At 50.8% G+C, this 26,791-nt stretch overlaps 1 protein-coding gene across 1 annotated transcript; it reads right to left on the bottom strand.

The window, feature by feature from the left end:
- Positions 1–8,495: 8,495 nt before the first annotated feature.
- Positions 8,496–20,276, bottom strand: Unc93b1 (unc-93 homolog B1, TLR signaling regulator). The gene is made up of 11 exons (XM_051193531.1): positions 20,105–20,276; positions 19,609–19,750; positions 19,095–19,248; positions 15,489–15,650; positions 15,151–15,283; positions 14,755–14,848; positions 14,381–14,505; positions 13,471–13,653; positions 12,818–13,091; positions 10,574–10,692; positions 8,496–9,178 (listed from the first exon to the last, which is right to left on the bottom strand). Exons 1-11 carry the CDS (start codon positions 20,198–20,200, stop codon positions 8,858–8,860), a joined length of 1,803 nt encoding a protein of 600 aa, XP_051049488.1. The 5' UTR covers positions 20,201–20,276; the 3' UTR covers positions 8,496–8,857.
- Positions 20,277–26,791: the final 6,515 nt, after the last annotated feature.

Below are 26,791 nucleotides of genomic sequence, written 5' to 3'. Positions count from 1 at the left end.
TGCTCCTCTCCTACCCTGCCGGCTCCTGCCTCTGCCTCTGCCTCTGCCAATCCCACCAAGTGCCCCTGGACCACACTCCTGCCCCTACACCTGACAGCACGGTGATTCTATCCTGGTTAGGCAGCTCCCTTTATACCCCACGCCTTTCCTCTCCCAATTCTTCCCTGGCCCAAATGAGGGGAACTGGAATGACAGGATGTGCAAGCTGCTTTAAGGGCTACTAAGTTGTGGAGGGGCAGGTGGGAAGCTAGCTGGAGGGAGAAAAGTCCTCCTGGGGGGGGTCCCAGGACACACCAAAGCTTTACCAACAAGGCTACCTCTTCCAGGAAGCCCTCACAGATTAATCATCATCTCCACCCTCACACAAATGTGCAACTACGATGTCCCTGGAAAACTGAGGCACCTTCATTTCTACTTTCCTGTGACCAAGTGACATACATGGGGTAGAGGAAGAGGTCCTGCCAGCTGTAGTGGAGACTCTGAGGTGAGGGAGCTCACCAAGGTGGATGTCACTCACATCTTTATTTCCTAGTTTCTGTGTGACACCAAACTAGGCTATTTAACCTCCCTGAGTGTTAGTGTGATTGTTTTGAGAGACTCTCCGGGGAGTGAGAAGACAGGGTGCAGCCTGTGGCACAAGTCAGTGTGTCTGGGGCTCCCAGTGTCCCTGCGCACACTCACTGAAGACCTCCTATGGTCTGAGAAGCAGGAGACTGAGCTCAGGCCTTGCCCCTGTCTCTCACTGCTGGCCAGACCCTGTCCCCACCTTTCCTGGCCCAGACATCAATACAGCCCCAGTGCAGGGATGCAGGGATGCAGGGAGGGCATCTCTGGGCCAGCAGGTGTCTGCCATCACCTTCCTTGTGGTTGGAGCTGAGCTAGGGGGAGCCACAGCACAACATAAACCCTGGCCCCTGAATCTTTGCTAGTTTCAGAGCTAAATGCCCTGTGTGGGCCCAAGAGGGATCACAGTGTGAGGTAAGGGGACACAGGGTGTTGTCTCAGGGGTGGCCTTGCCTAAGAGCAACAGGTGGGTCCCAGAGATGATTTCCCATGCCCAGTTGTGATGCTACATGGTGTGTAGGCTACAGGCTGTGTGAATCCTAACTCAGTAGAGCTGTGTCTTAAAGAAAACTAAAGCAGAGAGGAACCCACACTGCCTGTGAATAAAATATCCCAGATCCCAACAGCATTGGGCAGAGTGTGAAGTCAAGTCACTAGGGAGCTTCCTGTACCCTGCCTGCTCTGTCCTGCCCTGGAGATGCTGTGACAAATGACGCAAAGTGGGTAGGACAGCAGAGCTGTGTTCTCTGACAGCACTGAGGACAGAAATCCACAACTGAACTAAGTATGGTGGCTCACACGGGTAGTTCCAGTCCTTGTGCAGCACAAGCAGGGAGGATAGCCGTGGGTTTGAGGCCAACCTGGTTCTAGTTTAGCCAGAGCTACAGAGTAAAACCTTGTCTCAAAATTAAAAAAAGAAAAGGAAGGATGAAGGAAGGAAGAAAGGAGAAAAGAAAAGAAAGAAAAGAAGGAAGGAAGGAAGGAAGAAGAGAAAGGCTGCTAACAGTTGAGATTAGACAGGCTACTAGTTCTCATGGAGGGCTTCTCCAGATCATCCTCTGTCTCTTCTAGCTCCAGGTAACTTCCAGCACCCCGTGGCTCACAGTCTCATCACTTTGATCTCTGCCTCTGTGTGTACATGACCTTTGCCTCAGAACACATCTTACTGTCCTCCATCCCCACCCATCACAGTGCTGGGAATTGAGTCCAGGACTTCTTGCATGCTCAGCACATGCTCTGCCTCTGAGCTACATCCCCAGCCACCTGCCTCTCTCTTATGAGGACACCTGTGACTCAAGTTATCACCTACCTGAACTACCCTCTTGCCAAGATCTTTAACTCATCGGACCTGGAAAGAGCCTTTTCTCTGCAGCATCACCTTCACGGGTCCTAGGAGTTAAGAGGTACTGTTTTCAGGAACTGTTACCCACCTACCACAGGGAGCCACTGCCACTGCCACTGTTGTCACCCCTGGGGAATATTGGATCACAGCTCTCAGAAAACATCTCAGGTGCCTACAGACTGGATAAGCACTGGCCGAGCCACCTTACCCCTGCTAACAGTCTAACAGGATAAGAGCAGAGAACCCAGAAGAAGAGCTGCTCCAGGCCATCAGTAAAGCATAATAGAGGGTCAGGCTGGAGGCAGGGGACGGCCAGCAGTGTCTTGTCTGCTAGGTAGGAGGTTAGAATCAGACACAGACCACAATTGGTGTGGACTTCAAACAGGGTCACCATGGGAATTTCAGTGGCCATGGATGGGCTGGTCCTAGGGAAACACATCTATAATCTCAGGCCTCCATAGGCTGAGGCAGGAGGATTGTGAGTAGAAGGCTAGCCTGGGCTGCATCACGTGACCTTATCTAAATGGAAAAAGAATGCTTTCCTGGAAGAACTTCAAGGATTGTGCTGGATTGGGGGCCAGGGTTTGATGGCAAAAGGGAGGGAGAGATGAAGAGCTGACCATGTTGTTTCTGCTAAGGCTGTAGATAAACTAAAAGTTGCTTATCAGAGCTCAGGCTCTGTGCCCTGGGAGGTGGGAACCCTGAGTCCTGCCCTGATAGAGGGGTCAGCAAGTGGTGCCCGGTGAGACATAGAGTAGATGCCTGAAGTATGAGGGCTCAGGGCTGAAGCCTCTGTGGGGCCTTCAACCTGTCTTAGGCAATGGCAGCCTATTGGGGAGGGAATATAGAGAAAGGGCAGCCAGGGATACGGCAAGACACTCGGGGTTGAGATTGACAGATCTGAACACACCTGAATCAATGAGGGCGGGCAAATAAGCCAGAGCTGGAGGTTGCTACTTGGAGCAGGTTAGAGGGACACATGGCTAGTCTGGCCCATGGTGGCAGGCATGTTTTGCCCCAGCAGGTTCATGCAGTTGGAAAGCTATGGTTTCAGCAGGCTGCAGGGTGAGACTCCTGACTCCTGCTCTGTCATCTGCATGTGCAGGGATGACAGCTGGGTACATAGCATCCTCCAGCTGTGAAACCAAGACAATATCCACCCATTGCAAGATGTTCCCTGTGGGAACTTTAACCTCCATGGTTCTTCCACAGACTTCTGTGGCTGAAGGAATGTCAACAGTGGCTGGTGCCACACAGGGTGGGGTGGGGTGTCCCTGTCCCCAGGCACTGAGACAAGCTCGGGAAGACAGTACCACAGGGGTGAACATGAGGATGAAGTGGGAACTTGTAGGATGGGGAGGTGGGGCAGGTTAGCTCTCCTCTAGGGATGTCTCAGTGAAGTGACCAACCACAGAGTGGATGTAGCCTGTTAATACAGATGAGCAGTCAGCCATGACATCCCAGTGAGCTCTGATATGTGGCTATGAGCTAAATGTGTTCCCCAGGTTTATATATTAAAGCCCTATGCCCCAGTGTGACAGGATTTGGGGGTGGCCCCTTGTGGGGATGGTTAGATTAGATCATGAAGATAGGGCAGGATCTGTGGGATGCATTCATGAGAAAATAAAGATAAAGGGCTGGGAGACAGCTCCACTGATAAAGTGCCTGATTCATAAGCCAGAGGACCTGGTTCCAGCTCCAGAATCCGTGTGAGAAAGCTGCTGTTGCATCTTTGTGATCCCAGAGCTGTGGGTGGGGCAGAGACAGGAGGATCCCTGGGGCTTACTGACCAACCAGTCCCAGGGAATTCCAGTCCAGCGAGAGACTCTTGTCTCCTAAAATAAGGTGGGCTGCTCTTGAAGAGTCAGCTGAGATTATCCTCTGGCCTCTGCACGAATCTACATGCATCCCCACATGCACACACACACACACACACACACACACACACACGGAAAGGAAGGAAAGAAGGAAGGAAGGAGGCGGGGAGGAAAGAGACACCAGAGGGCTTGCTGGCATTGTCCCCATCTCCTGGGTGAGGACAGGACAGAGGGGAGGGAATCCACCAGCCAGGAAGCTGGTGCCCACCTGGAACAGCCCAGCAGGACACCAGAACCATAAGAAACAAATGTCTGAAGACAGATCCAGTGGCATTTTCACTGAGCCATGGAAAGTGTGAGGCCTGAGAAAAGGGATGATCCTATGTCTGGCGGGGGGCAATCTCGTGCAGAGGTTAGGGAGCCTTCTTGGGGAGAGAAAAACAGTTATGCCCATGCCTCCAGGCCCCTGGTTTCTTTCTATCCAGGACTCAGTGGTTGATTCTGGGACCCTTTGGCCTCTCACACCTTGGAATTTCCAGAGAGGGGCCCTGGCATCTGCATTTTTCACCAGGCTCCTGGATAATTATGAGCTCTTGATAGATTTTAAAACTGCCACAAAAAAAAAGAAAGAAAGAGGGAGGAAGGAAGGAAGGAAGGAAGGAAGGAAGGAAGGAAGGAAGGAAAAGAAAAGGAAAGGAAAAAAGAGAGGGGGGGAGACAGGTGGTGGTAGTGCAAGACTTTAATCCCAGCACTCAGAAAGCAGAGTTCGAGGACAGTCACAGCAACACAGCAAGTTACAGGACAGGCTCCAAAAGCTACACAGAGAAACATTGTCTCAAAAAAACAAACAAATGACAACCAAACCTGCCACTGTAAACTGGGTCTGTTTGCACACCCCTGGCGTCTTGGCATTTTCAGGGGAAAGACAGCAGAATCAGGGGTTCAAGGTCATCTTTGGCTACATAGTGAGTTCCAGACAAGCCTGGGCTACATGAGACCCTGTCTTGAAAAACCAAACAAACAAAATGAACATTGTTCCAACCAGGTGGCCTTTCTGCAGATGCAGTGGCAGATCTCAGGCTCCCTCCTCAGCTACCAATTCAATTCCTCCCAGAAGGTTCGGTGCCTCAGTCTCTCCATCTGTTATGGTTTAAATATAAAATGTCCTCTATAGGTTCATGCTGAGATGAGTCTACACCATCAGTTCATACTGTGTAGACTGGCTTTTCAGCCAAGGTATGCCTACATTCTACAAACACTTCCTTACTCCATTTCAAGGGTGGAGGGTGATTGCTCACCAAGGTGGACCCACAAATGCCACCAGCTGTCCAGCACCACCTACACAGCATACCTAGATTGGAAGTAGAAAAAAGCATATTGCCTCATACATTTATCAGTGTGAGTTTAGACTGTGGAGGCACATGGCATGTTAAAATTATATTAATCAAAACAAACACAAGAGCTTACCAGAAAAACTAGACTGAGAAAAGGGTGGAACTCCTTGCCTGGACCCCATAAACTGATAGACACACAGCGGCAATGGGTCCACCCCTCCAAGCTGTGATCTGACACCCAGGGTGTGTAGCAAAGACTGAACACAGAGAACTACCAACAGGGCTTCTGCTTGGCCCCGTTCTCTGTTGACAAGGCTTACCCATGGCTGTGTGCTGTCCACCTGATCGACCTATGGAGCTGGGCCTGCCAATCCTGTTCCAGAGCCTTTGTCTCAGCTCTGACTCTCTCCTGCTCTGAGTTTGCAGCAATAGCTTCTCTCCTCATTCTTTTTGAAGATAGCGTCTCAGTGTATATCCTTGCCTGGCCTGGAACTCACTACATGTGCTGGCTAGAAAGAAGGGAACCTCAACTAAGAAAAATGCCTCCAGAAGATCAGGCTGTAGGAAAGCCTGTAAAACTTTTTTGTTTGTTTTTTGAGACAGGGTTTCTCTGTGTAGCTTTGTAGACCAAGCTGGCCTTGAACTCACAGAGATCCGTCTGCCTCTGCCTCCAGAGTGTTGGGATTAAAGATGTGCACAACCACTGCCCTGCTAAAACATTTTCTTAATTGATGGGGAAGGCCCCAGACCATTGTGGGTGGTACCATCCCTGGGTTTGTGGTCTTGGGTTCTATAAGAAGGTAGGTTGAGCAAGGCGTGATGAGAAAGCCAGCAAGCAGCACCCTCCGTGGCCTCTCTATCAGCTCCTGCCTCCAGGTTCCTGCCCTGTTTGTGTTCCTTCTCTGACTTCCTTCAATGATGAACAGTGATATGGAGGTGTGAGCCAAATAAACCCTTCCCTTCCAGCAATCATAACACTAACTAAGACGCTAGGTAAACCAGGCTGGCCTCAAATTCAGAGAGATCATCCTGCTTCTGCCTTATGAGCGCTGAGATCAAAGGTGTGAGCCACCACCGCCCGGCTTCCTCTCATTTTATCAATACATTAGTTTGCACTCATTTCAGCCTACTTCTAAATGCTGCCACAGCCTCTTTAACTTTTATTAATTCACAAACTCATGTGTGTACATATATGTAGATATAGTTACTGTGTGCTGTGTGTTATGAGTTAATATTAGTAATTAAGACTGGAATAAAAGAACCTGCATTCATTTCAGCCAGGCTACCAAGGTAAGCAGGATTATTAAGCAAACTGCCATCTTTGAAATCACTGAACTTTGTAAATTTATTGTTAATCCTTTATGCCTTATGCAGTATTTTGTACGTGTTTAAAATGTAAAGAATGGACCTGGGGGGCAGAAAAGATGGCTGCATGGCTAAGAACTTTTTCTGTTCTTTTAGAGGATCTGAGTTCAGTTCCCAGCACCCATATTGGATAGCTCACAACTACCTATTAATTCCAGCTGTGGGAGGGTCTAACGTCCTCCTCTGGCCTCAACAGGCATTACACTCAACATGCACATAACCCCACACAGATTCACTCATACACACATACATAGTGGCACACGCCTTTAATCCCAGAACTTGGGAGTCAAAGGCAGGTAGAGTTCTGAGTTCTAGGCCATCCTGGTCTACAGAGTGAGTTCCAGGATAGCCAGGGCTACACAGAGAAACCCTGTCTCAAAAAAGTAAAATCTTGAAAAAAAAATATATCTTAAAAATAACACAAAATAGGGCTGGAGAGATGGCTCAGAGGTTAAGAGCACTGACTGTTCTTCCAGAGGTCCTGAGTTCAATTCCCAGCAACCACATGGTGGCTCACAATCATCTGTAATGAGATCTGGTGCCCTCTGCTGGAGTGCAGACATACATGCATACAAAATACTGTATACACAATAAATAAATAAATCTTTAAAAAAAAAACACAAAATAATCATGAATGTGCCCTCTAGCTCTTCCTGATCTGAATAGATCTTCCTCTTTTCCTCCCTCCCTCTCTGTTTCTTACATTTTTGAGACAGTCTAACTAAGTAGCCCAGGCTGACCTCAAAACTACATTCATAGCCCTTGTGCTTCAGCCTCCTAAATAGTGTAATTACAGGTGAGTGCCATCACAGCCCTGTGAGTAAGACTTGGGTGTGTCTGTGTACCTGTGCTTACTATCCAGCTCTAAGTCTGTGAAGTCTGGGTGTTTGTTGTTTGTTCATATGTCTGTCTTGAGACAGTGTCATGGTGTGGCCGAGGTTAGCGTCACACTTGTGTAGATGAGTAGATGAGGCTTTCAGCTTGCTATGTAACTCCAACTGGCCTCAAACTCTCAGCCACCCTCCACCTCAGCCTCCTGGGTGCGGGGAGACCACACGTTTGAACTGAATTCTCTGGCAGACGGAGCAGGCTTGTTGCCAAGCTTGCCGGCTACACAGTGTGACTGTGTCTGGTCTGCTTGTCACTGACTCTCCCCCCAAACCTTGGAAAACTTAACAATATCCTGCTATGCTTCAGAGATCCCTCTAAGACCTGGACAGTGGAACATCTGAGGGTCTAACACTTTTCTCCCATGCAGACACATTCCACAGGGAAGCAACCTAGGGCTCAGATGGGTGACCCCTTCCAAGTTACAGAGTCTGGTTCAGGCATGGCTAGAGGCTAGAGAAGATGGAGTGGAGGAGAGATGGGAGCCTGGGGCATGGCAGGAGGACCCATGAGAGCTTGGCGTGGAGCTGTGAGATAGGGACAGGGGCCTGGCCTTCAGCCAGGGGCTAGGGGTCTGTAGGAAGAGGAAAAGGCATGGCCCTCTCTAGCAGAGAGCCTGCCAGAACACAGCTGGGGCCCCCAGAACTCTCTCATGGTTCCTTTGACCTTTCCCAGCCACTCAGGGCTCTTCACAATGGGTCTCAGAGTCCTCTGATGGAGTGAGTGAGGGGGTGAAGAAAGGGTCATGGGTGGGGCCACAGGGGTCTGGTCATCTTGACTGAGGCTGCCAAAGAAAAGGACCGTGACCAAGTTTAACCAGGCTCTGTAATAAGATAGCCCCTAAGCACCATGGGTAGACACTTCTGGAGAGAAAAGGCCACGCTTATGGGCTGCGGTGGGAGGGTGATGGGTGGGCGGGAGGAAGAATGGCTTCTAGCTCCTGTCCGGTTATCTAGGCTCAGGTCCTGTGCCTCTGCTGAGGTCCCTGCAAACCATTTCTGTGTCCCTTGATACTGGGTGGGTGGGGTACAGCCAATAGGAATACTTCTGGAAGAAGAGATGGGTCTTGGAGGGGCTTAGAGGGGACACCTCTGTGGGGTGACTGAGCCCTCCCCATAACCAACCAAGAATTCTGTTCTGTGGGGTAAAATCCTGATAGGGTTGACAGGGACACAACCTGGACCCTTTCCAGAAAATACAAAACACTTTATTGATCATTTTATATTTAAAAAAAAAATAGTTCCCCTGTTCTGAGGTGTGGGCAAGAATGCAAAGCTCCAGCCAAAGGCTGCCACACCCTGAGGTGACATACAGGAAGGGGCTTTTGATCTAAGATGAAGCATCCCCTTAAACAGGGATGGGGGCTCTGGAGGTGACTCTCATCTCCCTGGAGGGAGTTCCAGGTGGCCCCAGGTTCTGGGAGGGGAAAGAGGGACCTTCTGGCAGATGGAGCAGGACTCGGGGGACCCTCAACCTGAGAAACAGTAAACTGAAGCTAGGAAGTAGGAAAGCTGAGGCTGAGGGCCAGGTCAGGTCCCCTGGGTCTCTTATTGCTCCTCAGGTCCATCGCCACCCAGAGCCTGTTCGTAGGGACAGGGCCTGCGGCAGGGACCAGCTGGCTCTGGACCTAGGGGCCCTGCCTGCGGTGCCTCCTCCTCCGCACAGTCCCCCTGGCCCTGCTCGCCACCACCATCCACATCGCTTTCATCTGAGTTGTCCTCCTCCAGGTAGCGGTAGCCTCGCACTTTGTGCTGTGGCTTCGGAATGCGCGGCTGTCTTGGAACCAGGCCTTGCTGCAACTTCTGTTCCATCCATAGGTATGAGGTTGCTGCTGTTACCAGGGTCACCAGCAACACTGCCAGCTTGGCCTGGGAGCAAAGGGAAGGAAAGGTGACATCATTCCCCCTGAACCAGAAGCCTCCTGGCTCTCCCTCCCCAGCCCCTTCATCCAGCATTTCCAAGGCAGCCTTTGAGGACAAGGCTCAAATCCCTACATTGACTTTAAAGTCACCGTATATCAGCAAAACTCAGTTTTACAACCAAAAAGGGGTTAATCTCTTTGCCTCAGAGGAAACATGAAGGTCTGAGAAAGTCTAAAAGCAGATGTGTCTTCCTTGAACCACAGTTAAATTATTCCCTGGCCCTAGACACAGTAGGACACTAGTATGCATAGAGACACAAGCCTATAATAGCATCACTTGGGAAGTTGGGGGGGTGGAGGAGTAGGTTCTAAGAGTTCAAGGTCAATTAGGGCTATATTTTGAGACTATGTCTCAGGGGAAAAATATATATATTTATATATCATATACAATACATATATATATATATACATACATATACACATAAAACAAAATCCACCCAGCAATGCTTTGCAGTGTTTTTTCTTTTTGTCTTCAGTGCTGTGGGTGAGTCATGTAGTCATGTATGTATTTGTATGTGCCAGGAAAGCACTCAACCCTGAGCACACCTATTCTTCCTTTCAGTTTGACTGTAACCCACAGCCAGAAACAAACACACAAATACGTTTGTATTTGTATGTCCATTCCCTGCTATTTCAATGCATTTCGCTTTCTAAAAAAACGTTGCACAAAGCTGGGCCTGTTAGCGCATGCCTGTAATCTCAGCTCACAGGAAGCTGAGGCACAATGAGTTCAAGGTCATTCTGGGCTACCCTGAGACCCTGACTCAAAGACACAAGCAAACCAAACAAAAACATGTGGTAAGGACCTGCCGAAATCACATGCTGGGTCTGGGAACAGACTAGGAGCTTAAGGGTACAGATGATGGATAGCCAGAATGGGCCTTGGGTCCCCTCTCCATCTCAACCAGAAACAAAACAAAAGCTGGGCATGGTGGCGCCTTTAATCCCAGCACTGGGGAGGCAGAGGCAGGTAGACCTCTGTGAATCTGAGGCCAGCCTGGTCTACAGAGAGTACCAGGACAGTCAGAGAGCTATATCGTCTCAAAACAAAACAAAAACCAAATCAAAAGAACATAAAATCATGGAGAAGTTCATTCCTACAGAATCTGAAATGAGAAACCATGGGAGTCCAGCAGTTTAGAACCACCCACAGTTCAGCTGGACATGCCCACAGAGACTGATGCTAGCTGGTGAAGCAGTAAGTGCAGTGCTGGGTTGGAGGATTATGGACTAAGGAGTCCTTGGGTCGGCATCTTTGGAAAGTAGTACTTTTGAAGAGGCTGTGAAATCAGGGTCTGTTTCCCAGTGAGGCATGAACACCCAAACTCCCTTCCATCCTCACCTTCATGGGCAAGCTGGAGCCCAGGTACACGACAAAAATGGCCACAGCCTGCCACCAGTGATAGATGGTGAAGATGAAGTCCTGCCTCTCTTTGTCTTCATATAGGATGCCCAGGAGTGCTGTAGGCAGGAGGTACAGGACAGGTAAGGAACCAGTTCCATCTTATGGCAGGTGTAAGCCAACAAGGGCTGTGCACGGATCTTTGCCTGCCCCCTAATGGAGACTTTGGTTTACTGCACTGTCAAGATGAGCCTACAGTCCTGTCCTGCCTTTGACCCCAGCACCAAGTGGGCCAAGTGAATGGCTGCTGTTTCTGTCCCTCATAAGGGGCTTGGAGATAGACCTTTCAGCAATCAACTTTCCATAAGTCAAATCTGGAACGCTGGGCTAGTCTCCTGAGGGATCGTCTCAAGGTGGTAGAGAAACAGCGCTGGACAGGCAGGCAGTTGGGGAGACTCCAGTGCTCAGGAAAAGGCAGAGGTTCAAAAAGCTCACACTACAGGTGGCCTAAGGAAAGCTGCTTAAATCCCCAAAACTGACATTTCCCAACTGTGGAATGAGCGGACACCAGCTGGCTATTGGGTTAGAAGCTCTGAAGTGAGAGAGTTGCACAGCCCTGGTTGACTGTGGCTGTCACTTGCTAAGCTCCCTCATACTTAGGATATGAACACTGCCATCATGTGGCTCAAGGGATACTCAAAACTATTAACAATGAGGATGACCCACATGATGACCTACAGGACCAGCTGCCTATCACTGACACATACTACCCATCTGGGACCAGATATTACCATACAGCTGAAGCCTGGCCTACCATAGCTGCTTTTCCCAAGGCCTCATTCCAGCAGCCCAGATTTGAGCATGGATTCTAAGGCTGGGCAGGTTGGGTTTGGGCTGTGCTGGGATATCCTCTCTACAAAAAAACAAAACAAAACAAAACAAAAAACAAAAAAAAAAAAAAAAACTCTGCCAGTGTGGTAACACACACTCTTAGTCCCAGAGCTAGGGAGACTGAAGCAGAATGATCTCTATGAGTTAGAAGCCAGCCTGGTCCGCATAGCAAGTTTAATGTCAACCAAGGCTACACAGCAAGAAGAGGGAGAAGGAAGAAGGAAAAGAAAAGATCTGTAGAGATGGCTTAGTGGGTATAAGGCACCTGCCCCGCCCAATTCCCAGGATGTGTGGTAGAAGGAAAGACCCAACCGACTTCCACAGGTTGTCCTTTGAACTCCACACTCATGCCGTGACACCTGCACTCCCACACATATACACACATGATTCTAAACACATATCATACCACAACATAAGTAGATATTTTTAACTATTGGGAGGTATAGGCAGGTGGATCCCTGAGTTCAAGGTCAACCTGGTCTTGTTCTAGAACTGCCAGGGTTACAGAGAAACCCTGTCTGGAAAAAACAAATAGCTAAAAAGAAAAAAGAAAGGAGGCTGACAGTAGCTCAGGCTATAATCCCAGGACTCAGGGAGCTAAAATAGGATCAAACTGCTACACGTCTGAAGCCTGACTGAGCTCCATAGTGAGCTCCAGGCTAGCCTGGACTACGTAAGACCTTGTCCCAAAATGCGCTATTGAAGGAGGAAAAGGCTGAGTGTGGTGATACACGCCTTTTTTTTTCTAGCACTAGGGAGGCAAAGGCATGTGGATCTGTGTGGATTCAAGGCCAGTAGGATTGTATGGTGAATCCCAGGCCAGCCCAAGCTCCATAGTGAGGCCCTGAGAAAAAGACACAGAAAAACGGGAGCCCAGTTCCCAAAACGGGAGCCCAGTTCTGTACCTGAAGAATGGGTAGCCACCGGCCACCTTTCCCCTCCCTGGGGCTTGGACTCTGGTGTCTACTTCTTGTGCCTTGGAAATTACACCAACGTAATTCTTGACTGCTCTTGTATGTTTTTATATACTCTCTCCAGGCCTCTTCATTTAGCCTTTACCCACGCTGTGTATCCTTAAGATTTCACGTGTATTCCCTCAGTATGATATCCACCTGCCACAGCATGGAACTCTCACATCTTCCCAGAGTGTCCAAGGACTTCCCCGTCTACCTCTACAGAGTCCACAGAATTCTTTCTACCCCACACTACACCAAGCAATCCCTACCTACCTCTACTATGCCCACAGAACCCCAGGGCAGATCCCTACATCCATTGCAACCCATGTTAATGGTCCCAAACCACAGCCTGCTCCTCCCCACCCCAGACACACCAGTCCCTAAAGGCTGTACTCACTGCTAAGTCCGGTCTTGTTGAGGGCACTGCCCACACCCCAGAGGACAGCCACAAAGTAAAGAACCCAGCTGTGATGGAGGACCCGAGGCAACGGGGCCCAGAAAAAGAGGCTGAGGGTGAGCAGCAGGTGCAGTCCTGCCCCGGCCACTAGGGGCACTGAGCGAGGCAACCACAGCCCCAGCAGCCCCAGGAGGGAGGCTGCGGAGGCACCCAGGCTGTAAGCTATGAGCAGGTAGGCCAGCCGCTCTAGTCCCACAGAGCACACGCCATAACCCTAAGGAGGAGAACAAGAAGAGACCAGTTGGTCCTGGCCCTCCCCACGCCAGGTGCCGCTTTAGGCCACACCTTGTCCTATCTGGATCTGCTGGTGCTAACTCCCCCTTAGGCTGGTGGGAGCAGCGCCGTTCCAACTACATAAAGTGGAAAATGACTTATTCAGGGTAAAAGGCAATGGGGGCGGAGGGCGAGAGAACAAAGAGAAACAGAGGGAAGACTCCTTCTGGCCTTGGAGATCCCAACTCAGGCCTTGGTCTACAGGCATTTGTCCTGCAACCAGAACTCAGTCCTGGTTGGGAGGGGAATAATCTGGGATATATACCTATGTGCTGTGCATCTGAAATTCGAGTTTAGTCAGACGTCTTGTCTGTACTTACCAGGGCGAAACCAGTGCAGGCAAAGAGGACCTCAAAGCCACTGTAGATAAAGAAGGGCACCAGGTGGCGTAAGCGGAAGTCACGCACGTGTTTGAAGGGCAGCTGGAAGATGTTGCCCCAGCCCACACTGCGTAGGTCAATCTCCTCCGTGGGCCGGTAAGCGGCTCCACACAGACCCAGCACCTGCAGATAGGAGCTGTGAAGGGACCATCTGCCACGTCTCAGCCTGAAGCTCCGCCCCAGACATGTCCAGGGGTCTGCAAAGGGCTGCCACCTACACCAGGCAGTGGCGCATGTCTTTAATCCCAACACTCGGGAGGCAGAGGCAGGAAGATCTCAGTGAGTTCAAAGCCAGCCTGGTCTACATAGAAAGTTCTAGAACAGCCAGGGCTACAAAGAGAAACCCTATTTAAAAAAAAAAAAAAAAGATAGAAAGGAAGAGGGCTGCAGTCCCAAGGCCTCACCCCCCAAATTACCTACAAGCCTCAGCTGAAGTTGTGACATACCAGAAAGGCTTCAGCCGAAGGCTGCGTCCCAAACATGCCCAGAGGCTAGCACCTTACTTTTTGCATGCCCCACCTCTGGACCTAAAGCCATATCTCCCTGTCCCAGTCTCTCAGAGCTTTAATTCTGCTTTCCAGGAAGGCCCTCAGTCCAGTCACACTTGCCAGCCCACGGTCCTGGGTGGTAATCCTAGTCCCCTTAAAGGTCACAACTGGACCTGTGGGACCTGTCCTTTTTCATCTGGCCTTGGAAATCCCAACTCCAGCCTTGGTCTACAGGCACCTGCCTACCACCAGAACTCAGTCCTGATTCTTAGGCTTCTAGCCTGCAACTCTGACCTGACCACATACAAGTGTTAGCAGGGAGAGAGCTCCCACCACCTCTTCCCCACCAACCCGAGCCTCACCAGCAGCATGGCCAAGAAGGCCACTGCCATGAGCACACTCTCTACAACAATGAGGTTTCTGCTTCGAGGCAACGTCCTCAGAACCGTCTTGTTGAAGCCGTTCAGGATGCCATGGCTCTTAGTGCCTGGGAAGGGTGGGTGGGTGAAGACTCGACCAGGGTACACTGTAGCCAGGCCACAGTGGAGGTGGGTTGTAGGGGCAGGTAAGGATTCTTCTAGCAAGCTCCTTGGGGGTGGCAGTTTGTGAAGGGAGCACCATCCACCTCCCACCTCCATGCACACAACCCTGAAAGCTGAAGGGGAAGGCCTAGTGTCTACTGGGTGACTGAGTTCAAGAGGGTAGTAGGCTTTGGAGCCCCGCCCCCAGGACTGACCGCAGCTCTGCACGTTGAACAGTGTGTGGTTCAAGTCATACAGGTAGTAGTTGAGGAAGTAAATCATGGGCAGTTGCGCACATGCGAAGCTCAACTGTGGGTAGGAGGGCAGCTGGGATCAGAGCCCAGACGGAACTAGACAGGAGGTGAGATCTAGGGAGGAGTCAGGACATGACCTCTGGTGGGGTCCCCCAACCCCAGGGACAGCTCAGCAGTGGCGATGGCATGCCCATGGCAGGACAGCTTCCTCCCAGTCACTGTGGACAGGGAGGAGGTCTCCATCGCTAGGGGTAATTGAGCAGGGTTTGGCTCAGGAATGCTGAGAAAACTGTGGAATCGGCTGTAGTGTGTGAAATCTAGAATAACCCACCCCTCAGGGTTCCCTGTCGCACTCACATGGAAGAAGCAATAGAAGATGGCCTGGAAAACCAGGAGATAGGGTGCGTGGGAGCCGCGTGGTGGGCGCTGCTGAGGTCCCTGCTCGTCTTGCTCTTTATAGTGCGAGTACTCATAGTACTTCTGGGACATCCTGGAGCACAGACAATGAGGGCTTTCCCAGCCTGCCCTCTGCCACACTTCTTCCTGCAACTACAGCTATAAGCTAGCCAGCTTCAGTGGGGAAACTGAGGCCCAGCAGAGTCAAAGGCTTGTCTGGGGTCCCCTAGCTAAAGTCAGCAAAGAAATAAATATTCAACTAGTTCTCCAGCCTCTACCCCACTGCCCATCAGGCTTACCTGGTGATATAGTTGCCCATGGAGGCCCAGAGAGGCACAATGGCCATGCCCAGAGCCACAGCAGAGGGCACCAGTGTGTAGTAGCGTTCCCAGTAGTTGGTAGAGACAAAGAGGGCATAGATGCCCACAGCTAAAAACATCATCCACTTGGTACCAAAAAACCTGTACAGAGGGAGGGACATTAGGAGCACAGCCTAGGAACTGCTGTGGCCTTAACCAGCAGGGGTTCAGGTCCTAAGGCTGTGGGAGGTCACAGGAAGCCTTGGCCTGAGAGTCAAAGGCTTAGACAGTCTTGGGGACACAGAGTGGCAGAGTAGCCCATGCTCACAGCTATGACTGCAGCAGAGGCCACGCCACAGGCCTTGCACAGTCATTGCAAAGATAGAAAATGAGAAGACAGATCCATGGAGGTCATCCACTCAATAAAGTACTTGCTGAACAAGCACTAGGACCTGTGTTGGATTCCCAACACCTGTGTGAAAAGCCAGGCGAAGTGGTATACACCGTAGTCCCAGCATTGATAGGCAGATCCCTGGGGCTCACTAGTCAGCCTTGGGTCCCAGTGAGAGACTCTATATCAAAAAAAAAAAAAAAAAAAAAAAAAAAAGATGGACCTCTGGCCTCCACATATGCATGTAAATACAAAAACCAGTAATTTTAAAAAACAAGGTAGTTAAAAACACTAGAATACTGGCTGTTCTGCCAAAGGGCCCAATTCTGATTTCTAGCACCCACATGGTTGCTCACAACTGGCTGTAGCTCCAGTTTCAAGGGATCCAACCTCTTCTGGCTTCCAGGGACACCAAGCATACACTTGGTGTGGGCAGGCAAAACATTCTACACATAAAAATAAAATAAATAAGATTAAAAAATAAATATTGCTGGGTGCATGTCTTTAATCCCATCACACAGGAGGCAGAGGCAGGTGGATCTCTATGAGTTTGAAGCCAGCCTGGTCTACAGAGTGAATCCCAGGACAGCCAGGGCTATACAGAGAAAGCCTGTCTTGAAAAACAAAAGAAAAATAAAAATATCTCCACCAAAATAATGTTAGAAGATTAAGAAAGAAACTCAGCATTGCCAGGCTGTGGTGGTGCACACCTTTAGTCCGAGCACTTGAGAGGCAGAGGCAGGCAGATCTCTACAAGTTTGAGACCAGCCAGGTCTACAAGAGCTAGGTCCAGAACAGGCTCAAAAGCTACACAAAGAAACCCTGTCTCAGAAAAACAAAACAAAAAGGACTCAGTGTTTATTTCTGGCCTCCACATGTCTGTACACACAAAAATTTTGCTAATCCTTTTTTTTACTTTTAAGACAAGGTATCATTATGTAGCCTTGGCTTGTCTGGAGCTTGGTATGTAGAGCAGGCTGAACTCCTAGAGATCTACCTGGCTCAACCTCCATTACTAGGATAAAAACATTTTATCCGTGTATTCCACCACGCCCAGTTGAATATTTTTTAATCCTTAAGAGAAGTCATGAAGGCCTGAGGCTCTAACTAGTGGTGAAAGAGCTTGCAGAGCGCACACAAGACCCTGAATTCCATCTCCAGTATCACGTGAAACTGGGCATGGTGTTACATGCCTGCATCCCCAGCACTGGGGAAGTAGAGTCAAGAGAACCAAAAGTTCAAGGTCTCATATATCCCAGGCTGGTCAAGTGCATGCTTAGTGCCCCTGGAGGCCAGAAGTGGTGTTGGATCCCTTGAAACGAGTTACAGCTGGTTGTGAGCCACCATGTGGGTGCTGGAGATTGAAATTGGGTTCTTCAAGTCCAGCCTGGGATACATAAGACCTTGTCTGTAACGGAATAAAGTTAACATATAACACACATTAGAAGAGTGATAAAGCACTTGCCTAGAATGCATAATGTCCTTGGTTCAATTACCAACACTTAAAAATGGGGGTGGGGAGTGGGGAGCGGGGAATACACAGCTAGTGACTGTGCAGGCTACATGACCCTTTGGAAAACTGGCCTGGCAATTTCATAAGAGGCACGAATGTGGGTTGTAGCCATACTGCCTGGTCTCAAACCTGCCAGCTACCTACATCCTCTTTGTGTAGAAACTGCAGGATTGTTTCATGTCTAAAGTAAAAGCAGCTACCCTGGCTGTGTGATGGAATAAAATAAGGATTACTGTTATTATTAAAGGTGATAGGTTTCGGGGGCTGGAGAGATGGCTGAGGTTAAGAACACTGGCTGCTCTTCCAGAGGTCCTGAGTTCAATTCCCAGCAACCACATGGTGGCTCACAACCATCTGTAATGAGATCTGGTGCCCTCTTCTGGTGTGCAGGTGTGCATGTAGGCAGAACACTGTATACATAATAAATAATAAATCTTAAAAAAAAAAAAAAGGTGATAGGTTTCAAAAGGTATAAAGTCAGCCAGTGTGATAACACATGCCGGTAGTCCCAGCACTCAGGGGTGCTGAACCTGTAGAATTCCGAGAATCAGCTACGGCTACCAAGTGAAACCCTGTGTGCAGGCTAGTTGTATATCAACTTGACACAAAAACGTAGAGTCATTTGGGAAGAAGGAACCTCAACTGAGAGAATGTCCCCAACAGATTAGCCTGTAAGAAAGCCTATGGTCCATTTTCTAAATTGCTTATCAATGTGGTAGGACCCAGCTCACTGTGGGTGATGCCCCCCTGCTGTGGAATAATCCTTCTGTACACTGTGTGAATAAATGTCACTATGATTGACTGGTTTAATAAACAAGCTGACTGGCCAATAGTAGAACAGGGTACAGTTAGGAGATCCACTTCCCTCTGCCTCCCGAGGGCTTGGGATTAAAGGCATGCACCACCCTGCCCTGTGAGGAAACAGCTTTTATTTAATTTCAAAAGAAAGCCTGGATGGTGTACACATCTGTAATCTCTGCTCTTGGGAGGATCACCACAAGCTTAGGACTAGTCTAATCTACAAAGTGAGTTCTAGGCTAGCCAGGGCTCATAGTGAAACTATGAAAAAAGAAAGGAAGAAAGCCCAAAGATGCAGCACATGCCTTTAATCTCAGCATTTGGGAGGCAGAGGCAGGTGGATCTCTGAGTTTGAGGCCAGCCTGATCTACAGAATTAGTTCCAGGACAGCCAGAGCTGCTACACAGAGAAACCCTATCTTGGTGGTGGTGGTGGGAGCTAGAATCCATTCACCCTATCTCCCTACTCAGGAGTTTCTCATCAGGCCACGGGGAATTTCTGCAGTGTCCGGGAGGCTGAACCATATATACCTCAGAGCTCAGGAGGACATCCAACCTGAGCCCCTGCCTAGCTAAGGCCCTTTCTGTGAGAACTGCCTTCCACACAGTCATAGCTCACTGGCTGAGGACTTCACAGCTTCAGCTCAGGAAGTCACCATGTGTATGGTAGCCAGAGCCTGCTTGAATCTCTTGCACGAAACCAAATGTGCAAGGGGGTGGGGAGGTGGGGACAAGTTCTTAGTTCCTCCTCTAGTAGGGATTTCCCCTTTCCTTCTCACTTTCTCGGGCAAACAAAGCCTCCTTGCAGTTCCCTGTTCTCTCCCTCCAAAACACCAGGGCAGCTGGAGGTCTCTTGGTCCAGCAGCCTCTGCAACCCAGGAAGTCAGGGGACAGCAGCTTGGCACCTGATAAGCACAGGTGTGTAGAGAAGGGCAGCGATGGGCGTCACGTTGATACCCATCAGCATCTTGCTATCGATGTCCGGCAGCCCCATGTTGCCGTACTTCACCTCCCTGTAGGTCTCATCATAATGCAGGATCAGTTGCATCTGCAGGAGGCCTGGGGACAGGGGGTAGCGTGGAGGACTCTAAGCAGTCTGGCTCAGAGCAACCAACAGAAGCCCATGGCAAGTTTGGCAGGGCGCCGAGTCACCTATGCGACCCATTCGTTCGCTCATCGGGACCCGGATAGGGAGGGCAAGAGCTCATTCCCACCCATCTGCATCCATTCTCCGGCTGGTGTGTGGGCAAACTAGCCTGTGGCACCCCTCCCTGTCCCGTGTGCATGCCGTGGCAACAGTAGCTCTGACCGGGGAAGTGAAAGGGGAAGGAGGCCAGATGGCCGCAAGGTTTCTCTTTCCCAGCTCGGGGTGGGAGGCGGGGTGACGGAGGGACCGCAGGGTTCCTGCGGCCGCCTTACCCAGGTAGACGCCATAGGTGAGCGTGCCACCAGCGCTGGCCGCCAGCACGTTCTTGACCACGCCAAGGCGCTTGCGGCGGTAGTAGCGGCGCTCCTCCTCCTCCTCGTTGTAGTTGGGGTACGCGCCCACCAGCTCGTCCAGCTACGGGCGGGATTAATAGTCACACGCTGACTCTCTGGTCCTTGCGCCCCCCCCCCCACCCTGCCTTCTCAGAGTCTGGGGTCCTAGTTCCCATCCTAGGATCCTTGCACCACTCTCGGGGTGTCGGTCCACTATTCAGGAGGTCCGGTGACCCTGACCCAGAGTCCTGGTCCCCCTTCTCAAGATCGTGCTCACCATGTTGGGTTCCTGATCCCCACTCTGAGTCCCATCCTGGGGTGTGTGTCCCCACTTTGAGACTCCGGTAGCCCGTGTGGAGTCCCGCCCCCTATCCTAGAGTGATCAGGTTCCTTTCCCAGGATCCCTCCCTTTCCCGGGTGCCTCTCCCGTGCTCACCGGAGCCTCTGGCCCATCAGGAACTCCAAAACGGTCTTCATCCCCTTGAGGGCACGCGGCCCCGGCCACAGGGTAGAGCGGTGGCTCTGCCTCCATGCCCAGACCCAGACCTAGAGCTTGCAGCGCTGCTCCGGGCACCAGCAGCGGGTTAGAACTTCCTTCATCAGAGACCGCCCTGCCAGTCCGCCCCACCCCGAAGACTGCCCATTCCCAGAAGTGGTGTGTGTGTGTGTGTGTGTGTGTGTGTGTGTGTGTGTGTGTTGTTGCACGCGCGTGTGTGGTGTATATATATTGTGGGTGTGTGGTGTATATTTCATATGTGTGGATATGTGTGTGTGGTATATATGTGTGTGTAGTGTGTGGTTTCTGTGGTATGTAGTGTGTGGTGGGTGTGTGTGGTATATGTGTGGTGTGTGTAGTGTGTGGTGTGTAGTCTTATGGTGTGGAATGTTGTGGTATGTAGTATGTGGTGTATGTGTGGTGTGTGTGTGGCATTGCAAACGGTATGCATCTTGAAACCCAGCCTCAGAGAGATGCTAGTTCCACTCAGTTCAGCCACTGCATGACTTTGTGACTTAAGAAACCAATTCCCCTCCCCCCCAAAAAAAAAAAAAAAAAAAAAAAAAAAGAAAAGAAAAGAAAGAAACCAACTCCACTGGGTGGTGGCGGCACACGCCTTTAATCTCAGCACATAAGCGGCAGAGGTGGGCAGATCTCTGTGAGTTTGAAGCCAGGTTGGTCTACAGAGTGAGTGCCAATACAGCCGTACTACACAGAGAAACCAACCCTGTGTTGGAAAAACAAAACAAACAAAAAGAACCAGATAGCCTGTGGGTTATATTCACAGACCATACTGTATAGAAATGACTCAGTAGTTCAGAGAAAACTAGCTGCTGTTCCAGAGGTTCTGAGTTCAATTTCCAGCAACCATATGATGGCTCTCAACTATCTGTAATGAGATCTGGCGCCCTCTTCTGGCCGTAGGCATGCATGCTGGAGGAACACTATACATAATAAATACATTAAAAAAGAAAAGAAAAAGAAACCAATTCTCTCTATCTCCTAGTTTACTCATGCATAAAGTAGAGACACTTAGCAGGACTCCCTGTAAATGTGGCAGAAATATAGAGTGAGTGGGGTGGTTTTCTTGTAGCCCTTACCTCTTAGTAGAAGCCATCTGGTAGAGGGTTGTAAACCCATTTCCCATCTCGTTTTCCATGGTTTTATTGTTTACAAAGCTGACAGTTTGCCACATGCCTGATGGTAACTATCAATAAGTATATAAATGTAAAATAAAAACAAGCATATGAGTGGATGAAGGGAAAGGTGGCAAATGCCTCCCCCAGGAGGACCACTGGAGAGTCTAAGGGCTGAGGTATGGTGATGGGTAGAATCTGAAGAGGCTTTGGGCTTTTGGATGGCAGGACTGACTCCAGGTGGCAGAGGGAGCCTGCTGTGGATGGAGCAGAAATGGGGGCTCTTGCAGCTTGGTACCCAGAGGCTCTAGAATGGGAGCAAGGGTCAGGTGCTTGCCCAACATGAGCAGAGTCCTGGTTGATCCTCCAGCACCATAATTGGCTATGTCTGTGCACACCTATAAGTCCAACACACAAGGAGCAGAGAAAAGAGGATCAGGGGTTCAAAGTCAGCCAGGGCCACATCTTGAGTTTGAAATCAGAATTTACTACACAGTGTAGACACTGTCTTAAAAAACAAAACAACAACAACGACAAACAGCAGAGAGGGTAGTGCCAGAGGTCTGGGGGCACGGAGGCACAGGACAGTAGGAATATGGTGGGCATTGGGAAGCCACTGCAGTCACAGTGGATGCCAGTGTTCACTGTCTCAGGTGATAAAGTCCACGTTGTGGCCGTGGTGAGCCTGAGGGTGAGTGGTCACAGGGCTGGGAATGGCAGTGGACTCTGCACCCCAAGAGATGCAGTTCTAGAGAATCGAGGGCAGGTATGAGGCATGATGAAAAGACAGCAGCTGGGGGCTGGAGAGAGGGCTCTGTGGTTAAGAACTCTGACTGCTCCTCCAGAGGACCTAGGTTCAATTCCCAGCACCCACATGGCAGCTCACAACTGTCTGTAACTCCAGTTCTAGGGAACTGATACCTTCATACCAATACACATAAAATAAAGGTAAATAAGTTATTTTTTTTTTAAAGATAGCAACCACTAGGTGGGTGATGGTGACATTTTAATCACAGAGGCAGAGGCAGGCAGAGGTGGGTTTGAGGTCAGCCTGGTTGACAGAGTGAGTTCCAGGACAGACAGGGCTGTATCACAAGGGGTCACCTCTGACCAAGGGACCCACTTTGCAACCAAAGAAGTACAGCAGGAACCTTGCAGGATGCTGCTTCCTGGCTCATTTACTCACAGGTGCATGGTTAGCTAACTTCCTTAGACAGCCTAGGCCCACCTGCCCAGGGAACCATGCATCCCACGATGGGCACCAATTAACAATCAAGACAGTCCTCACAAACATAGCCGGCCACAGGCGAGTGTGATCTAGACATTCCTTAGTTGAGGCCCTCCTCTCAAGTGACTCTAGGCTGTATCATGCTGACAATGACTCAGCTATGTCCCAGGCCCCTGGACAGGGATTTCCACCTCAGGTACCTTGTCCTAGAAATTTGGACTTCTTGTGGGCCTCATCTGAGGGTGTTCCTAAAATGAGACAAATTTAACCCCTGAACTCACAGGGGAGTTCCTGACTGCCCTCTGGCTAGGAAGGAGGCTCTCAGAATCCCATTTGCTGTGTGGCCTCAGACCAGTGGCTGACCCTCTCTGGGCCTAGTTTCTCGCTGAGAGCTACAGGATCAACCACAGCTCAATCCTACATGACACCCGCTCTGCCTGTGAGTCTGTCTGGCTCAGTTCCAGACAGCAGCACAGCAGGCTGTCACATGCTGATCCACGTGACAAGCAGCGGCCGGGGGCTCCATCCCACGCAGAAGACACGGCCCTCAGTGGCCCCTCAGCCCAACACCTATCCCAGCTAGCTGAACCCTGCAGGGCTGGCAGAGGAGCGGGGGCCTGTGGGCCTCTCTTGCCCTCCCAGGTAGGTTGGGGAGCTGGGAGAGGCGGTGAGGAGCATCTCCTAGGTGCAAGGTCGGCACAGAGGCCCTGGCCAGCAGTCTCCAGGCTGGCCCAGGTCACCTGCAGGAAAGACTGCACGGTGGCCCAGGGCAGAGGGATAAAGGATGTCTCTTTCTCACACACAGGTACACGTAACCCAATCGCCAACCTGTCTGCCCCCAGCAGCTGCTCAGGATCATCCCCCGTTGTGCTGGCTCCCACAGGTGTCCCTGGGGTGGAGCCAGGCACAGCTCTGCACCTGCACAGGAGCAGGACCCCAGAGGCCACCTTAGCAATACACAGTGTCATGATGGTTGTCCTGAGGGTGGCAGTCAGAGGGGATGTTTCTGGGGAGAGACACATCTCCAGCTCTACAGTTGTAGCGTAGCCATGCATATCCTATGTGGCCAAATCCCGTCCCCTCACAGGGCCCCGTTTTTTCTTTCTTTCTTCCTTCCTTTTTTTTTTTTTTTTTTTTTTTTTTTTTTCCTTTTGGTTTTTTGAGACAGGGTTTCTGTTCTGGAACTCGCTCTGTAGACCAGGCTGGCCTTGAACTCACAGAGATCTGCCTGCCTCTGCCTCCTGAGTGCTGGGACTAAAGGTGAGTGCCACCAACGTCCGGCCCCATTTTCTCATTGTAAAATGTGAGGAGCTTGTGAGTGGGCTGCAGCTGAGCTAGACTGAGGATCATGGGTAGAAAAAGGCCTGGGAAGCAGCTGGCGGAGGGCTGGTCCTGAAACTGACTTCTGGATTCTGGCTTTGACCTCTTCTTTTAGCAGATGGGGAAACTGAGACTCAGGGTGGAGGAGGCTGGCTTCAGCCTTTCTTGCTATTCTAGTCACTGGGCCCCTTCACACCGAATTTCCCAGGTTCTCCTGGGGCTGAGAACATGCCCACCTCAGCCTGCCCTCCCACTCCAACTCCCCACCCACTATCCCACTCCCCACTCAATGCTCAGAACTGCTGTGCCGCCCTGAAGTAACACCACCCTTCTCTGGGCCCTGCCTCCTTGTCTGTGGTCTGAGACAGTTTCTGGGCCTCTACAAGACAGATGTCAGCCTGCAGCTTTTACCAGGCATGGAGCCAAGGTCAGGCACTAGGCCAGGGTGGCCCCGCCCCGGGGGCAGGCATTGTTGGACCTTGCATAAAGGCGGGTGCCAGGCAGGGCTGGACAGCCAGGAAGAAGGGCAGCTGGTCCGTGCCTCAGGTACTGTACCCCAGGGAGATGGGAGATGGGGGTAGAGCTGTTATTGATCTGTCCTGGCCGGGATCTGGCCCAGCTATTCTGGGGTGCCGGGCTCCCTATCTTGTCTGGCAACTGGTGGTTTCACACACAGGCAGTGTCTTTCAGGACTTACTGCCTGCAGCCTGGGGAGAAAAGGGAAGGGGGGGAGTGGGGAGAACTGAGGCGCTCTAAGTCTGCACTGCCCTCCCCAGCACTTCTCTTCCTGGGGGACCTGACAGCCTGGGGGGTGGATGAGGGACAGGGCTGCCACAGGAGAGAACATGGTCTCCAACCCCTGAAGATTCATTCAGGCACCATTTCCAAGGCACTAACTACCATGCAAGCCTGGCTAGTTGGAGACACGCCAAGATCTTAGGAAAGACTCCTCAGCAATACTTTGTCAGAGCCCAGTGAAAGAGAGGCAGGCATCTGCTGTGCCTGGGGAGGGATCTTGTGGTTCCCAGACTACATCTTCCAGTAGCTTGTCTATTGGAGGGTGGGCTCAGTCTCCAGGCCCAGGAATATCTTGGTCCCAGCTCCCCAGAGACCATGGATAGGAGAAGGTGCTGTCCAGAGCTCTGGGCAGTCCCTTAGAACCCAGGGTGAAAGCCACACATTGGCCGCACATAGGAAATTAGAGCAGGAGCCCCTTAGCTTTCAAAGACCTGGAGGTCTTTGAGCCCAACACAGCACCCCTGCTTCTGACAGTCCTGATGGAGGTCTCTGAGCCCTGAGACCACACCTTAATTCACTGTCACTGTCCGCAGTCCTCCCAAGCCCCACAGTGGATTAAGGTTTCCTTGGGCCCTTATCCTGGAGGCCTGCTCTCCCAAGCCCCTCTGGTGCCATCTACCTTTCATTAGAGCCATCATGGCTAAGTGCTTCTGGGGGCCAGGCCTGGACCAAGCCTTTCTAAACCTCTGCCTTTGAGTTTTGCCAACATATAGATGGCACAAAGAACTGACCCATTTTATTAGTGAAAAAAGTGAGCCAAAGAGCCCAAGAGACCTGCCTGAGGTCCTCTAGCCAGTAAACGAGCTGCTAGGATTTGTGCCTAGGTCACTGAGCCCCTAACCACGAAGGCCTGTGGTGTAGTTGAGGAAACTAAGGCAGGAAGGGTGAGGGACTGGACCAAGCTTTCATGCACAGGAGCCCAGCAGGATAAGAGAATAGGCATGAGCCAGAGGGCAAGTCCATCAGCTGGATCCTTCCAAGGGCACAGGGCGCTTGCATGGCAGCTCATCCCCTGGGCCTGAATACTCACTCCTTCCCTGCTTTCTCTAGTTTACAGACTCACCCTGCGGCCCCACCCCCCATCCTCAGCAAGTGCCCATGTTGGCCCCACCTACCATAGTCAGTGCCAGTTTGTTTGTGGAGACAGAGTCTCATGTAGCCTAGGCTGCTCTCAAGCTCACTTTGTAGCCAAGGATGACCCTGAACTCTTTGACTTTTCTGCCTCCACTTCCCAAGGGATCAAATTCAGTCCCTCTTGCATGTTAGACAAGCACACTACCAACACAGCTACATCTCCAACTCCTCTTTAGTCATTTTTGTTTGTTTGTTTGTTTGTTTGTTTTAGAGAGAGGGTTTTACTGTGTAGCTTTGGTTGTCCTGGAATTCTCTCTGTAGTCCAGGCCAGCCTCAAATTCATAGAGATCCACCTACCTCTGCCTCTCGAGTGCTGGAATTAAAGGCTGTCCAACTAGCATAACAAGCTCCATTACCCTCTAAGCCATCTTACCAGCCCATAATTTGGGCTTTTTTTGATACTGGGTTTCATGTAGCTGTGGTTCATACAGAATTTGCTAGAATTCATAGTAATTTTTCTTGCCTCTGCCTTTCTATTGCTGGGACAGGAGGCATGGCCCACCATACCAGACTGATCATTGCTTAAGAGGGAGCCCCAGGCCCCAGGGAAATGCATGTGACATAGACACTCCGCCCCACCCTCAGGGAGACCCCCTGCCCCAGGCTTACCAGCTGTGGATCTAAGCAGCTGAGACCTGGGCTTGGACAGACAGTAGGAATGATGGCATTGAGGGACAGAGACCCCAACAGACTGGCTTTTTGTGCACTCAGGCTCCTCTTTTTCTGTGGTGGACAAGTGTTTGCTGTCCTTCTGACCCTGAATCTGCAGCTCACAGGGATGCTTCCTCCCAAGAACTGTTCCTCTCCCCACTCTCAGGCGGCTCTGTGCCTCTGGGCCAAGGTTTTCCGATGTGAAGGAGCTGGGTGTCGTCAGGCTAGCTCCTTGTCCTCTCTGTGCCCTGGTCTTCCTCTCCTTCATAAGGGCGAAGAACAGTCCCCTTGCTGTTGTAGTGTTGAAAGGGATCAGGGCAGACATCCTTACAAACTTAACCCAGGATGGGGTGACCTAGG

Source organism: Phodopus roborovskii, unplaced genomic scaffold (genome assembly GCF_943737965.1).
Source record: "Phodopus roborovskii unplaced genomic scaffold, PHOROB, whole genome shotgun sequence".
Lineage (NCBI taxonomy): Eukaryota > Metazoa > Chordata > Mammalia > Rodentia > Cricetidae > Phodopus > Phodopus roborovskii.
This window is presented reverse-complemented; position numbering and strand designations above follow the sequence as displayed.

Bases quoted from the DNA above. Each gene is read 5' to 3' on its own strand.
- Unc93b1 (XM_051193531.1), bottom strand. From the start codon at position 20,200: ATGGAGGCAGAGCCACCGCTCTACCCTGTGGCCGGGGCCGCGTGCCCT. The intron at 15,651-19,094 runs GTGCCAAGCTGC...CCCTCTGTACAG, and splicing joins TACACACCTGTGCTTATCAG to GTTTTTTGGTACCAAGTGGA. The intron at 13,092-13,470 runs GTAAGTACAGAC...TCTCCTCCTTAG, and splicing joins CCTGCACTGGTTTCGCCCTG to GGTTATGGCGTGTGCTCTGT.